Source organism: Takifugu rubripes, chromosome 17, assembly GCF_901000725.2.
Source record: "Takifugu rubripes chromosome 17, fTakRub1.2, whole genome shotgun sequence".
NCBI classification, from domain to species: Eukaryota; Metazoa; Chordata; class Actinopteri; order Tetraodontiformes; family Tetraodontidae; genus Takifugu; species Takifugu rubripes.
The window spans coordinates 9,386,106-9,402,416 of record NC_042301.1 but is presented as its reverse complement, the minus strand read 5'-3'; the positions used below and the strand labels follow the sequence as shown (position 1 = coordinate 9,402,416).

Below are 16,311 nucleotides of genomic sequence, written 5' to 3'. Positions count from 1 at the left end.
TAATTGTAGTTTGGTTGACGTTCCACTCTGTAAATGAAGAAAACGGTCAATCAGTGGAAAGTAATGTGACGCATGCGCGTTATTGCGGTGGAGTTTCGCGCATGCGTACTATAAATTCACTCCCGTCAAGATGGCGCTGAGCAGAGGAGTGAGTTTGTGGAGGACATGCAGCAAGGTGTTGCAAAAACAGTGCCGCCTCCTCCCCGTCAGCGGACAAAGAGTACAAAGCTCCGTTAGCGCCGGCTTGATTCCCCAAACCTCCCTGTCGAGGCCACCGTGGCCGGAGCCCATCCTGGTCCCAGAGGAGGAGCAGCGGAGGCGACATGCGGAGGTAGTCAACACCGTGAACCAAAAGATCCACCAACGAGACTTCGGTCGACTGTTTGCTGTGGTGCATTTTGCTGGACATCAATGGAAGGTGACTGACGAAGACCTGATCATGATCGAGAATCACATTGAGGCAGAGTGCGGGGAGCAGATCCGGATGGAGAAGGTGCTGCTGGTCGGCGCGGAGGAGTTCACCCTGATAGGGAGGCCGCTGTTGAGCAGAGAGCTGGTCAGGGTCGAGGCCACCGTCATCGAGAAGACTGAGTCCTGGCCCAAAGTTCACATGACGTTCTGGAAGAGACACCGGTATCAGCGCAAGAGGATCATCATCCAGCCGCAGACGGTGCTGAGGATCAACACCATCACACTGGCCCCCCGGCTAACATGATCGAAGGATAGTTGGGTCACTGAAGGGCGACTCTGGTGTTATTGACTATTGTAAATAAAGTCAGTCATGTCTTTTGCAGAAGATTGATTTTTGTAATTGAATAGAAAATATTTGTTCTAAAGGGGTCACAACATGCCAGTAGTTCCATTATCCTGCAGATAACAAAGACTCCAGACAGAAATGAACAGTCTGCAAAAAATGCTTTATTAAGAAACCAGAATCATTGCAGTCACTCTGCAGAAGACTGATCTGAAGGCACTGTTGGACATTTCTGCTCAGTGGTTCCAGAACTGCTCAGCGCTAATGACGGCATGTGTGAGCAGTACCAGATGGTGCTGTGAGTGGTGATAAAATCATTTGAGATCTAAACTGAGGTTATCAATTCCTTAAAAGCATTAAAGTGTGGCTTCTGGCAACATCTCACACTAGTTAAGATATTATATGCCTTCATATGCTGAGATTCTAAATTAACTTATCTATGTGATGGAAAAATTAACAGAACAAGGAACTCCACAAAAATGAGTTTAACTCAGCATTACTGCTCAGTGTATTAGCTGTACTGTAGAGGGTGGAAAAAAGAGCTTCTGCAATCAAATGTTTTTCAGGGAAATTTAGGAGTCTTTTCTGGATTTAGCAGCTTCCATCCAAGATCAAGAGCCTTCTAACTACATTAAGGAATTTTGTCAGAAATGGTTTTGTTAAAATCTTGGAAAGATTGCAGATGTAGAATTATTCTGTGGGTCAGAATCTGAGATTTAAACAAATGCAGATAAAGTTGGGATTGCAGAGCATGTGTGGAAGGGGCTGTAGGGACACTGGTGTCAACTTTTAGGAAGGCAAGAGGTGAAATATGTGATGGATGGAGTCACAGCAGTGCTCCATTTCTGTCCACCCACCACCCTCTACTGCAGACAGTACAACCGAGATACCTCCCAAAAACCGGAACATGAGTTCAATCTGAGGAACCTTCTTATCTTTGACAGACTCTGAAACCATTTGGGGCTTTGCTCTTAAATTCAGTGGTTTTTTTAACCTTTTTTTTTTAAAATCCTCTTTCTCTTCAAGAGCACCTTCACAAAAAAAAAAAATCTCCAGAAAAGCAGATTCACATTGTACTTGTGGCCCAGAATCTCCTTTTATCTGTGATGGCTGAGGAAAGTTTTCAGAACAAAATCTCAAGTATAATTTTCAGAAGTCCGATGAGAATTGTCCACAGGATGGATTCTTCTTCCTGAATGTCTTCATCTGCTGCCTGAGGGGATTTACTTGGCTGACCATCTTCTGAAGTGTATGAGCCCTTGTCAAACGGGTCCTGGGGAACTGTCTGGTCATAAAAAACTCGCATTTCGAACTCACTTTCCTTATACGACGGGTGGCCGTAAATGGCAATGCCCACAGGTCTGACAAAGTCTCGCGGCACTATCACCACATCCTGGCCACAGGTGACCGACTGCAGCTTGTAGGTGTCGAAGCTGGGCCGGAGTGTTTTATCAGACACGTAGATGTCTGCATCTCCCTTTAGGCTTTGCATATGAAGGATGATTCTGCCGTCATGGTTGAGACGCAGGTAGCTGTAGTTTCCTGCCCCAATGTGGCCTTGGACCACATGGAGCAGCACCCACTCCTTAGGGATGTTGTCATCTTCTGAGAGGTTCAGGTGACCTCTGACCTGGAACAGCAGGAGGGTGACGACAAGAGCAATGCAGCTCAACGTCATGATGAAGACATCTGTCAATCACCGCCTGGATATCACCAGACAGCCTGAATGCAGAAGAACAGCAAAATGAAGAATTAAAATTATATAATGCAAACTGAGAAATCTGGAATTTTAATTTCAATTCCAAATATACACCTTTATCTATATGTTAGGGTCTGTTTATTGCACAGTCATAAGGACCCAGTAAAGATCCTGCTGAACTTTAGGGTGGGAGCTGCAGAACAGACTGACATCTGATTGGTTGACTAAACACAGAATATCATGCTGCAAGTAACAAACAAATCTATAGGAAAACAAACTCTAAAAACAACTCTCTTACTAGAATATAAACCAGTAAATGGTCAAACATAATCAGTGTTCTTCAAGGGCTCTGCAGTTTCTGTCTCAGGCAAATTAACTTCCAAGGTACTAATCCAGTTCAAACACAGAACAGTCAGTTATTTTAAAATCCGTGTGCGTTTGACTAATGTTAATCATCACGTCATTTCACAGTCAAGTAGGTAACCTATCCATATTAACGTATTTTGTGAGTCAAACTAACTGAGAACAATCAGAATCATATTGAGAGTCTGGGGAACAGGAAAGCCAGTCAATACCATCACTGTCCTCATCATCCAGGAGCTGCTGACAAGCTTCAGCCATGCAAGGCTGGGAGGTGTTACCAGTAGAGGAAACCCACCATATACTGGTGCAGTTGGTCCTCTATATGTGCCAGTATATGGCCTGATTGTGGATCTCATACCAGTGTCTAACAGCACTTCTCCTAGTATCTCCTCCAGGCTCTTGACACTGTACTGTTAAACACGGCAAACCTTCTGGGAATGTAGGACTTCTGTAGGGTGCAAATATTGTCATAAGCAACTTTCTGTGATGAGGTAATAGGGAAAACTGCAGAAGTATCCAAGAATTAGTCAGTTGTCCTGCTAATCGCCTCTTCTTTCCACTCCACCCCCCCCCCCCCCCACACACACACACACACACACACACACACACACACTTCTGCAATAGTTGGTGAAAGGCATTCGGAATTATTCCTTCTCCCTAAATCAAATCAATCTTTATTTATATAGCATCTGTTGCAATCGAAATTGTTTCTAGGCGCTTTACAGAATCACAGGGCCTGGCCCCCAACAAGCAACAGTGTCAAGAAAAAACACCCCTTTACTTAACAATGATGCTTGTTCCCTTTTTAAATAAGAGTAAAGGTAACAGGTAACGGGTTACGGGAGTAACCTAGCTTAAAAAAGGTATTTTGCCAAGCTAAAAATAAAACCCTCTCCAGTACCCAGCCTGAACTTTGATTCTACAAGTCGTTACACGTCATCGCAACAGATTTTATTTCAATTCAAGGTCAGCCCCGATTATAAAAATTAAACTGTCCTAATTTGAAGCAGAACCCCTCAAACCGACAAACTGTGTGCTGTTAATGGTTAAAAAAATGCACCTGCTAGGTCACAACGTCAAATAGGGGGCATATACGCCATTAAATAAACGACAAAATCTAAATTATTAATAGTTTAGGGCATATTCTGCGGAGAAAATGTATAATCAGCCTTGATCAAAGGCTATTTAGATAGTTAACTTTGCTTATTGACACAGTCCAATTAGCTATAACGTGTAGCTAACATTGTTGCTCGCAGGCTTGTGTAGTTTACGCCAAATCCGCTTAGTTTTCTACAAAATGAACATCTACTCAGTAACAGAAATCTTGGTAAATATGTGATAAATCACGTAGCAAACACGTATTAACTCAAACAGTTTAATTTACTTACAAAAGTGCTATTTCCCACTCTGCATCTTCAGTTTACAAATGGCAACGAGCTGGAAACAAAGTTCACTTCTTCGTTTCCTTCTTTTCTCGTGGTCGCTCATAAACAATTCCGCTCTGACTCCCCCTACCGCTCACAAGTCGATGATACACTCACACGTTTCACAACCTAGGTGAAAAAGTTTGAGCATTGGTAGCTGAATTCATGTCGATCTAACGGTCACATATCACAAACACATTTTAAACGCTTGCATTTGACAATTGATCAGCCAAGTGTCAAACTACTCTGGGTGTTTTGTTTAGTTTTTTTTTCTTTTCTATCTATAAAAGAGCCAAATGTAATTCATCATTGATTTAAAATCATACGACACCAAATTAAAGCAGGAGTTTGCAGTGACTTTATGCTTAACTAGTTATCCATTGACTCTAAGCTACACAAGCTCAGAACAGCCATGCTTGCATGACATTTCCAGACCTTCCCAAATCAGCGGATTTATGACAAAAACAACTGCACCCTAATACGTGTTTACTTTAAGACACCAAAGTAATTGAGGTTGTGGTCCAAAATTATGCACAAGACTCAGTTATATGGAGACCAGTTTCCAGACAAAGCTGACTGATGGCATCTTGTGACTGATGCTGTATCATCATGGGTAAAGTTTATTGGACTGCATATTTATGTTTGCCTTGGCATTATTGTCGTCACAGATGTCCCGACACATTTTCAACACATCTCACACTTTGAACTAAATTCAGATTTGATAAAGGCAAAACGTTAAACATCTCTGCAAAGCACAAACACTGCCTGAAAGTTAAACAGATACTAGAAACAAGAAACTTAAAGACATCTCATGTTCTTTGTCTATAATCAAAGTCAATCAGCAATCATTTTATTCCCAATGTGTGATTCAGTTGCTACACACAAACTGTTCAGTTTCGTGATGCTTTAACATTTGTAATCCAGCATGATCATCTCCAAATGTGTGAGATAATACAAAATAAATTACAAATCTGTTTCCAGGCATGCACACTCACTCATTAAGAATTAACTAATTTCACATTGTTTTCTTTTTTATCCTTTTTCACTTTAATAACACCAACTGCAATTTTGAACATAATAGTAATAAAAATAAAACAAAGATACAACAGCAAATGTTCCAGGCTGGGGAAAGAGTCAACGAGGTGGATTGGTTATGCTTCCAAAAAAAGAGAAACATCAAACTGTAAATATACTCGTTCAACAAGTCTGCATAACCGATCACATTGGATACACTTGATGTTGTGTGAAAGTCTCATAATCATCATCATCATCACCACCACTTCGGCGATAAACTGCAGACGACCAGTTTAAGGCTTCCGAGGTGATGTGTGGTAAAGTCAGAACGTCAACCTTACCAAGAGCTGTTTTCCTGATGAAAAAGGCCCCGAAAAAGTAGCGCTGTTTAAAATTTCCTCTTCTCTGGTTTCCGTATGATCTTATTTTAGTGCATCTGGTATGTTATAAGGGAGTTTAAATATGCGTATTAATCCAAACTACTGACTGGACAGAGCTCTGAGGTTTATGAGAAACTTTCTGTTTTTATTCTTTTAAAATGGAAATTGCCAAACCACCCCAAAATAATAATAACAAAAAAATTTGAAAAAAAGCTTGCATTATACAGTTTACAATAGTACCATGCTAGTGCTGCTCACCCCATCCTAACTGGTAACTAGCGAGTAGGTAATCAGTGCTGTTGTGAACTACAACACTACTGTTGTTAACCCTATTCCACTCATCAGCCTTTCAGCCAATCACAATGCCCCAATAGAGGAAGAGGAGACAGAAGATGGAGTGAAGACTAGCTGGGAGATCTAATTGAAATGCACAAAAAAGCAGCTGTGGGGGAAATTCCAAATGTATGAAAAATCATGCATTCCAAATGAGTGGCAGAGTGAAGAAGGTAGAGGAATTCAGTCTTCTCAGTGATGATGAGGAGAGGGATGAGGGAGTACGTACAGGGGAGGTGGTGAAGGGTGTGTTAGCAGGTTCAGCTATCATCACGTGTTTTCTCCGCCCAGCTGACCAGTGCCCGAACTGTCCACAGACTGAGGATAACAACTACATTCCTGGTCTGACTATAACGGTTTTTCTTCATCCAAAGAGTCTCTGTGTTTCCAACACTTCTTTAAATTCTCGGCTCTTCTTCTCTCCTACAGTAACTTTAGAGAAATTAAGCCTGCCGTAAGTGTGCTCTGGTCTCCCGTTCTGATCTGTATGGAGGAGGGTGGGGCAGCTATGATGCAGCTGAGAAGGCTGCACTGATTGGAGGGAGGGGATGGGGGCTGGATGAGGCAGCGGCTTGGGCAGCATCTCAAACAGGCGGCGCTTTACGCTGGAGTAGATAGTGGTGGATGTCGTCTGCGTCCCGCTTCAGCCAGGCGGCGTTGAGGAGAATGTTCTCACAGCACTGCTGCACTGTCCGCTCTGCTGACGGTGCTGGGTGACTCTCGAAGAAACTCTGCAAGGACAGAGACAAGAGGGTTGCATCCATATTGTTTAGTTTGGATTTAACTTTGTGGGATACACTTGCTCTGCGGAGCTCCTTCTGCCCCCTGGTGGGGAGAATGGTAGCACTTGGTATTTTCTGTCAAGAATAAAACCTTTAGTTCTTACCTTGACTTCTGCAGCCATTTTGTCAATAGCAAATCCATCCACACTGAGCTAAAAAAGCAATCAAAGTAATTAATGTATCAATGTGCCTCTAAGAGATGGAGAGAGATTATCTGTATGGAGATACATTCAACGGGTTCATTAATTTACATGTTTACCTTGACTAGCCGTGATATGAGAAAGCCACCCTGGTAGCGGTTGTAAAGCTCTTCCCAGTTGTCCTTCACAAACTTCCATGCAGCTTTTCTGCCTTGTTTACTGCTTCCAGCAACTCCTCCAATGACCGATACTGTGTCCTGGGGGCGAACCTCATCCTGTTTTGGAAAACCAGAGCCTTTAGGGTCTTTTCTCAACATCTCGTGTTCTGGTGGGAAACTGATAATTAAAAACCCCAGACATAAAGGACTATTGTATAGATTTCCTTAACGGGGCATTAATAAATGTGTTTATGCATACCGAGAGGGCAAAGGTGAGGACTTTCTGGATGAGGTCCGGGGCAGAAATGGCACCAAGCACTCGCTCAATACGGTTCTTCTCCTCCTGCATGTCAGCTTGTTTGTGGAGCTGTACGGCAGAGAAATGTAACTGAGTTTCCACTGAGTAGGGCAGTCGATGCGGCTAAAGAAGCTAACACCATGTGGGCTACAGACTGTGACAGAAACCAGAGAAAGACCTTCTGTAGCACACTAAAAGGAATTCTCTTATTTATGAAAATACAGCTTTTCTTAAAAGGCAGACAACTTGCTTTTTGTCAAGTATTTAAATTATGTTGATAATGAAAGAAGGAACACACCGACTGCAATCTTACCTTCAGCATTGTCTCCAGGGTGGAACTGTCTCCATGTTTAAGCATAGTTAAATACACCTAAAAGAACACAAACAGGAGCCTCGGTACTCTGTTCTTCAGATGTCTGTTGACAGTTCAGAGCTCTGAAAATGTAATCCCAGGCGGTGTTTTGTGTCTCTTACTGGGCTTCTAAGATCTGCAGGAAGGACTTGTTTGCCCTCCACATGGTCCTTGAATCTTTTTCTGGCCTCCTCCACAGTGGGCTTGTGCCCTGCCTTCCCCAGCTTTCCCAGTACCAGACCTCTTAACAGGGCATCCAGGTGACCTACAAAACAAATTCATGAGGCATGTATAACTAATCTAATCATCTAAAGCAGTGAGTTTCAGGACATTTGGGTTTATCAGAAATCTGATGTAGTCACAGGATGAAATAACACCAACCTGACCCTCCTCTCTCACCTTCCCCCGGTTTGCTGTCCCAGCCGAGCTTCATGCCTATGGGAGTAAACAGGTCCCGGATAAACTCCTGGATCTCTTCATGGAAGTCGGTATGAGAGAGCAGCGAGGACAACACCCCCAGGTTACAACTGAGGTCACTCCACACCGTGTAGTTGGGTTCATTGACAAATGCCTCCATTAGTTTCAGCACCTCCACTGTGCTGATCATCCCTGCACGAGACTAAAGACAGGATAACGTTCAGAAATGTATTTTTTAGAATTATTTTGTAGATCCTTCAGTAGAGTGAAAATGTCACCAGGGAGAAGAGGTCATTCTGGAGACCGAGTCGGTCCACAGGCTGCAGGCTGAGGTCTCGGACGCCAGGCAACAGACTCTGGAGCATGGACGAGCTGTACTGAATACGATAGAAGCCCACGGTTCCAGGGTTAATCTATAAACACACATAACTGGGTCAGAGCCGTGAAGGAAAATAATGCAGTCGTGTTTATGATGCCCTCACAATGCTCACAGTAATGGTACATCAATAATCTTACTACATTTGCAACAATTAATTACTCGGGGGCCATGAAGGTGGCACCAACTCACCTTCACCCACTGCTCAGGGCTGACACTATTCAAAGTGATGGTCATCTCCGGTCTGTCCAGCAGAACCTTCAGCTTTGTGCATGTTGGATCATCACTGGTACAAATGCTAATGGGAACCATCCAGCTGGGGCAGTCCTCTCCTGCCACACACAAGCAGTGAACAATGAGAAGCTACCACAGCTTCTAGATTTTTTCATTTACTGACTTGTTTCAGAGATTAAAGAAACACACACACGCATACCATTGTGTGGTCCACTGGCACAGAACTTCTTCTGCGATATCTTGAGGATGCGATTGTCCCCTTGCTAAAAATAAGATCAGCATCAGTCTGTTCCAGTAAACTCTGAAGTGGATTCAAAAAATCTTTTGACCGAATCAGCTGGTGATCAGATTAAATACCAACCACGGCTAAAAGCAAATTTCATTCTTGGGACTGAATCTTACCTGTTCTTGGTCCACTACAATTATGGGGAATCCCATCTGCTTTGTCCAAGAACCCATCACTGCTGCGATGGGTTTTCCACTGGCCTCTTCCAGACAGTCCCAGAGGTCCTCTGCAGAAAACAACCCGAGGTTGGGATGAAAGTTATACAAACCACATTTTCTGCATGTTCTCACCTGTTGAAGCATTTTTATGCTGGAACTTTAGAAGATATGCATTCATTCCTTTCCTGAAGTCCTGCAAAGACAAACAAAGAGGTAAAATGGGATGAAAAATACAATCAAACAATTAAAAGGGAGGACACCAACCTCATCTCCTATGTAGTTGTGCAACATGCGGATCACAGATGCTCCTTTGCTGTACGAGATGGCGTCAAAGATTTCATCAACCTCTGATGGATGGCCCACATTCACCTGGAACACACAACAGAATGAGATTCCATGTAGGAAAGTGCCATGAATGAAAGTCTGTATCTAACCTCTATGGGATGGCTGCTGTCCAAAGCGTCCAGGTCCAGAGCACGGGTATAGTCAGCCGACACAAACTGGGTCCAGATGTCGTATTCTGGGAAGCAGTGGTCCACACAAAGGTACTCGATCCATGATGCAAATCCTTCATTAAGCCACAGATGGGTCCACCATTCCTGTTTACACAGATAAAATGTGTATTTCAGTATCTCTATTCAAAATGAATGAAGACAAGGGACCAATTTAAAAAGAAATTTAGTGAATTGAGTAATAAGAAACCATCCCCTCGATCATATAAATCCTATCCATATTGTTTCTACCAATTCAGCATTATAATTTTATAGTTTTCTTTCACACACACATTATTAATCTCACATTAAACAAAAATGTCCATATTATCAAACTGGCATTCAAATTATTAACAGGTTACCATAGTGACTAAGTTTCCAAACCACTGGTGGGCGAGTTCGTGTCCCACCACCAGTGCCACCCACTGCCTAGAAGACGAGCAGGAGTTCTTTGGGTCGATTAGCAGCGCCGTCTCTCTGTGAACAAAAGGTAAATTTGACCTACAGTTTAGACTGAAAACAGATGTTCTTCAACTTACTTTTGATGTATAATGTCAATGTTCATCAATGTGATAGTGCTGTAATAAGCTAAAATCCAAACTTTGAACCTGCTTGGAAATCCTAAAAACTAAAATTCATACAGAGGCCAGAAATCCTCCAACCAAAAACTCATACGTAGCCAGTGATCGGACGTTTATTTATGTTCTGTAATTCCAATACGACACCGAAGACTAGTGGTCATTCCAGTTTATGTCTTGGTTGCTAAGTTGCTGTGATGTAAGTCTGTGATGTTGCACGTTAACCAGAAAAGGCCCAATACTGGGGAGATGAAAAAGTGTGATCGCCACCTATAGTATATAATTTCAACCGGAAAGCCTACCTGTATGTAACAAGGCCCCAGTTTTCCATGGCACCTGAATGGGAGTAAAATGTTATTCTTAACATTTACAGAAACAGCATCTCAAACAGTGCAATCAAAGCTAAGCATGACTCACCAGCAGCAAAATCAGCAATCGCTATGAGATCAATCTTAGGCAAAGGATAGGGAACACTGAAGTATTCTTTGTAGAATGGTAATGTCTTAGTTGCAACCTTACAAAATGAAAACAGAAAAATAAAAGATACCATCACTAAGGCTCAAACAATTTTAGGTACTGAGACATCAAGCTGTCAACCATGTTCAGGAATCCTCAGATTAATGATGTTCTTACCTCCAGGGCAAATTTCCCTTGTTCAGCCTTTCCAACAGGCGTGTACACACGTACTGTTACACCATCTGAAGACTGGCTCTCCACAAAGTCATATTCACCAATGACAAAAGCTACGAGGTATGTGGACATGATGGGTGTGGTGGCAAACTTCACTTCCAACAGGTTTTCATCATCTGGATACGGTTTTCGTTCGATGACATTCTGGAAGAGACGGTTAAATGGCATCTGTTCTAAATATGTTAAAGGCAACATAAGCAGGAGGTGACAGAGAGGACAAGGTGATACGTACCATATTTGACAAGGCTATTCTCTCCTTGGGAACTATTAGGGTGATATCAAAGGTGGCTTTAATGGCTGGTTCATCCCAGCAGGGGAAAGCTCTGCGGGCATCCGTGGCCTGGTGTGTGGGTGGGTGAGCACAGACACTAGTTAGTTCCTGGGTTCCACATCTTACATTGTCACATTTAAAAACTTCAATGTTGATACTGGCTCCATTTAAAAATACAGAACTCGTGACTATCTTTAGTAAAAAGAAAAAACACTGTTCGGGATTGGCTGATGCTCACTAAAGCTTATCTTCTTGTGATTATGTCATCAGAAATGCATTTAAGTGGTTGTAATTAACAACTGCAGTCAACAAAACCTTTGGACTGGGCTGCAAGGAAACGATGCAATCCTGCAAAAGGTCCAGGAATTACATAAGATTAAATGTTTACCTGGAAATGTGACACACAGAGAAACACGTCCAGATTTTTTTAGATTTTCTTTCAATTATTAGAAAAATACAATTCCAGGCAGCTAAAATAGTCAAGTTTGGGTTAGAGCTATATATAAATATATATATATATATAAAATGCATATGTGCATGCACCAGTGTTTGAAGCTTATTACTGTCGCTACTTTGTGCACATGTCATTTACTCATGATTGTTTGAAGTTGAAGTTATATCATCATGTTGTCACAACACGGCTGACCTGCTGAATCTGCCGCAGGAACTATGGAATTTAGTGAAGAAAATGGCTGACACAGGTGGGAAGGGGGGGAAGGTGTTTGTGTGTACAAAGTGCATTACTTTAAGGACACAGGAAAAGATATAAAGGGAGAATTTGTTGTGCTGGGTATTAATGTTAAGCAGGAGGTTTAAAACCTCTCCTACTTTCCTCTCGCTAGAAACCAAAAGTAAATTAGAGATCAACACTCTCATAAATATTCATCCAACAGTTATTCATGCTGGCAGTGTAGTCTACCATTAACTTTGTCAGAGGCCTTTTTAGTTTATGTCAAAGTCCACTCAATATTTTATCTGCAGACAGTGGAATAAACCAGAATGGATATTAGATAAATCCAAGATCTGATCATACCAAAAGTTAAATACCGTCAATGCAAGCCTGACTTTGGAAAAGGGATTAATCTTTCAGTCTATAAATGTCCTGCAGGTTTTAATCAGCAAAAAAACAACATTGTATGACGCGTTTTAATCAATCTAATTACTTTTATCTAGGTTATTTATGGTCAAAGCAGCCTCTCCCTAGTTTTGAACAATGAAGGCTTAATGACTGTGTTGAGCTACTTCAAAACACATGGCAAAAATCTCTGTTGGACAACTGGTCTTCTACTTTCTGAGACATAAGCCTGACATAAAGCAAATATTTAAAACGAGCGTGACTTCTTTTGAAAACTGTGGATTGAGTATTTAATTTGGGAGGGATTTTTTGCATTTGTAGAAACTACACATGCATACGTGTCTGTTATTCAGACCAAGGCCAGAATAACAGATGAATAGTAGCCGAGCTGCAGCTGAGAGAAGTGATGTCTTTTTATGCAACAATGCAACAAGCGACCTGGTGAAGAGGAGCTTTGTTGTGACCACTTAGTTAATGTGCTTTACAAATGTTATAGGATGCATGTATGTTGGGAAGGGGGGGGGGGGGGGGGGGGGGGGCACTGTAACAAGGAGCAGATGGCCCAGTCCTTATTCAGTCTAACATCCTTTCACCACAAAATGAATACCGTATTTTCACGACTATAAGGCGCACCTAAAACACTGAGATTTTCTCAAAAATCGATGGTGCGCCTTATAATATGGAGCGCCTTGTGTGTGGACTGAGTTCCAAAATCTGCTGTGCGCCTTTGGTGGGTGCACTACGTTAAACGCTCCGCCAATCGATTAGCGGCACACCTACGCGTACGGATCCCCTAAAATTGCGCCGGTCAAGCGAGACGCGTATGAATGAGGCTTACTTTAAACTGCAGGCCATCGAATATGCGGCTGAAAATGGCAATCGAGCAATCTTAGTGTTTTCGCTTTATGAGGAGGCGGCATCTCTCCATACGCGCGAGGACAACTGTTGCAGCAGCGGCTGCCCGCGAATTACCAGGAGAGGGTGGCCATCTTCCGCACCTACTGCCGCGACAAGATAACCGCGCCCAGCCACATCACCAACATGAATGAGATCCCTCTGACTTTTAACATCCCTTTGACCCACAAAGTGGAGAAAAAGGGACCGGCACGGTGGCGATACGCACAACGGGACACGAGAAGTCGTCGTTCACCGTGGTTCTTGGCTGCCACAGAAACGGATAGAGCGCTGGATGACGGAAGGCGAACACTCCTTCACAAAGACTATGAGGCAGCGGCGGGCAGGTTATGCCACCATATGCGGGTGGATTGTAGACGCATGGGCTACGATACCGTCTTCATGTATTGTAAGAGCTTTTACAAAATCAATGCTGAACCGGAACCGGTCGGTGAGTCCGATTCAGATGATTAAGAAGAGGAATTTGGGATGTTGGACATTGAAATAGTGCAGCTGTTTAATTCAGATACAGAAGATGAAAACTTTGATGGTTTTGTGGCGGAAGAATGAATATTTTGTTCAATAAATGTGTCGAAACTCACTGTTTTACTTCCGTTGTCATTTTTTACTGTATGTTTCAGCATGCGCCTAATAATACGGTGCACCTTATGTATGTTTTAAATACAGAAATAGCACTCATAACTGAGACTGCACCTTTTAATACAGCGCGCCTTACGGTCGTGAAAATACGGTAGAGAAACGGTCAGCTATTCAGGACAATTTAAAACCACCGAGATTCAAAATATCTGCAAAATGTTTTTGTCGCAACATAAAATGAGTAGTAGGTTAACATGAGCTAAACATTCCCAAAAGACAAACATCCCACTCCCCGTCACTTTACCTCAAACTGTGTGACAGCAGCGTAGCGGATCTCTCCAGCAGAAGTTGTATATTTACTTCTATAGAATCCTTTCATCTTGTCATTAAGCTCTCCAACAAAGTCTATCTTCAGTGTTCCAGAGCCTGTGCAGCACACGTACAGAGAACAGTTACACAGTAATGTTCATTCAACTGTGATCAGAGCAACAGTGAGAGACGACTCTATGAAAAGCAAGGACGTCGGAGAGCAGAGCTGCCTGACCTTTCTGCAGGGTGCTTGGAAACGACAGGGTGACTTTCTCATCCTCATTCTGATAGTTGAAACCTGTAGCATTTATTTCTGGGGAAAATAGATTACATTATCTTTACGGAGTATGGCACATGGGAATTTTAGAACCCAAATTAATGGATTTTCAGTGACTGTAATCCAGGGGGAATTGCAATAAAAAGTCTTACTACTCACCTTCTCCTCCTTGAGGTACAAAAGAGGCTGTGATGATGTCTATGTCAGCACAGTTCATCACTATCTGATTTGTGGCTTGTGTAACCTGTAAATATTGGCATGAAACAAAATAATTTACACTTGGGTAACATTTTACTGGCCATATTTTCAAATAAAAAAGTGAACTTGAAGAAGCATTATCACTTGACAATGACTAAATGTAAAGATTGCTGTGTTTTCGTAAGAAAATGTTGAATGTAATGATCTGGCAGAATTATGATTAATCTACACAAATTGAAGAGCAGGTAATTAACCAGTCCTATTGGAAAAAATAAATTGTTGTTTGTTGCACCGCTTGTTGTTTAGGGCATTCAATAGGTTACACAGCAGCAGAGTATAATTATTAAACATGATAGAAAATCCACATTAACCCATTTCCTTCTAAACCACTGTAATCAACACTGACTTCGAACCGTCACGTCTTTGAACTCTTTAGTAAAAACATGGCACAATTAGCAATATTGTTATGCCCATTCCCATGTTTGTGTAGAGTTGCCGTCAAATTGCCTCGACACTTTTGCATGTTTACTCTTGTAACTAAATTGACGTCTGCTGGAAACCAGGTTAAAACTATTGCTCAACTAGAGGGGAAAAAAATCATACACAGCGCAAGTTTAAATCAAGTATTCTCACAACCAACAACCTATATTGGGTCAACATATTAAAGTAAGTTCGTTTTGAAAAAGGAATTTCTTATAAAGCACTTTATAACCGTTTATGAATATGTTATTCACAAAATTAGCTTTATCATTCAATGGTTTAAAAGTTGCATATCTGTAAAATGTTGACAAGCGCAGTGAGGGTGGGAGGGGGCTTTGAGACAGCCGTGATTTAGCAAACATTGTGGTTAGCCCACCTTCTTTAACAATTTCAAACCAGCTTCTGATTGAAATCTTGATTGTTTTTCATTAACATAAGCCAGCAGTGTTACACTTCGATAATGCACTCTAAACATCGACCGGGGTACCAAATAACGTTAGCTGGTCTGCGGCTAAGCTAAATGAGAGTGCAAGTCTGATGTGTCCAGTGGACATTATCGCTAGTTAGCTTAGATTAGCTTATGGCTCATTACTGAAGTCAGGAAGCATTATTTCGTAATTTATTTATTTACAGCCTGGGGCCAGTATAGAAATTGCAGTAAAAAGCAAATGTCAGTTATTGTGTACATTAGCTAACATCTTCCAATGCCATCACACAGGAAACAAGTGCTTGGCTAGTAGCTAACAGGTTACGAATCGGTTAGCCACTGGTAACGAGCTGGTTACATAACGGGATCCCACCGTGCAGACAATTTCATCCATGTACATAGACATACATTCCGGTACACGCACCTCCACCAGTGCCTCCAGTTTTCCTTCGAAGGTGAAGTCGATCAGGTCGGGCTTCAGACATAAGCCATAGTTGACGGGGTAAACGTCAGTTGGCAACCGTACGAAGGGCCTTCTTTCGGGCATGGTTCCTCTGTTACGGACCGCAGTGCTCACTAGGAAGCAGCTGTGTGCAACTCTGAATTTAATAAGTAGAGAGCTGATGAAAACTGGCTTCGACAGTGAAGATGGAGAGCTTTTAGTGAATCTGTTTACGAATGACAGCGTAACTCTGCGGCCCAGCAGCAGCAACATGAACTGAGAGCCTCAGCACCGCCAGCGACCGATCACTGCTCTCCACCGCCGAGCGTAAACCGCTCGTGACGTCACCCGTCGGTTTCTCAATTGCCGCCGAGAAACTCCGGAAGTGGTCGCTGCTCGTTCTTCTTCTTCTTT

At 42.4% G+C, this 16,311-nt stretch overlaps 3 protein-coding genes across 5 annotated transcripts; 1 reads left to right on the top strand and 2 right to left on the bottom strand.

Annotated features, from left to right (window-relative positions):
• The first annotated feature begins 92 nt into the window (after positions 1-92).
• On the top strand, positions 93-796 carry mrpl21 (mitochondrial ribosomal protein L21). Its single transcript, XM_003978017.3, has one exon. It carries the CDS (start codon positions 131-133, stop codon positions 713-715), a length of 585 nt encoding a protein of 194 aa, XP_003978066.1. The 5' UTR covers positions 93-130; the 3' UTR covers positions 716-796.
• A 964-nt stretch (positions 797-1,760) lies between these two features.
• c17h6orf120 (chromosome 17 C6orf120 homolog) lies at positions 1,761-4,346 on the bottom strand. 2 transcript variants are annotated; one of them, XM_011619299.2, is made up of 2 exons: positions 4,205-4,346; positions 1,761-2,476 (listed from the first exon to the last, which is right to left on the bottom strand). In XM_011619299.2, the coding sequence occupies exon 2, from the start codon at positions 2,430-2,432 to the stop codon at positions 1,878-1,880; it is 555 nt and encodes a 184-aa protein (XP_011617601.1). In that variant the 5' UTR covers positions 2,433-2,476; positions 4,205-4,346; the 3' UTR covers positions 1,761-1,877. The 2 variants fall into 2 exon arrangements, with proteins under 2 accessions (XP_011617601.1, XP_029706680.1); XM_029850820.1 differs by lacking the exon at positions 4,205-4,346 and adding an exon at positions 3,029-3,047.
• A 445-nt stretch (positions 4,347-4,791) lies between these two features.
• On the bottom strand, positions 4,792-16,269 carry npepps (aminopeptidase puromycin sensitive). Of its 2 annotated transcripts, none has more exons than XM_011619300.2 (23): positions 15,880-16,269; positions 14,510-14,594; positions 14,309-14,386; positions 14,069-14,190; positions 11,160-11,267; positions 10,871-11,071; positions 10,655-10,751; positions 10,540-10,573; positions 10,022-10,136; positions 9,603-9,767; positions 9,433-9,537; positions 9,301-9,361; positions 9,127-9,236; positions 8,924-8,987; positions 8,683-8,822; positions 8,393-8,527; positions 8,079-8,316; positions 7,820-7,962; positions 7,659-7,715; positions 7,307-7,414; positions 7,009-7,164; positions 6,854-6,901; positions 4,792-6,698 (listed from the first exon to the last, which is right to left on the bottom strand). In XM_011619300.2, exons 1-23 carry the CDS (start codon positions 16,168-16,170, stop codon positions 6,552-6,554), a joined length of 2,808 nt encoding a protein of 935 aa, XP_011617602.2. In that variant the 5' UTR covers positions 16,171-16,269; the 3' UTR covers positions 4,792-6,551. The 2 variants fall into 2 exon arrangements, with proteins under 2 accessions (XP_011617602.2, XP_003978057.3); XM_003978008.3 differs by having other exon boundaries at positions 8,097-8,316; positions 15,880-16,268.
• Between the last annotated feature and the right edge of the window lie 42 nt (positions 16,270-16,311).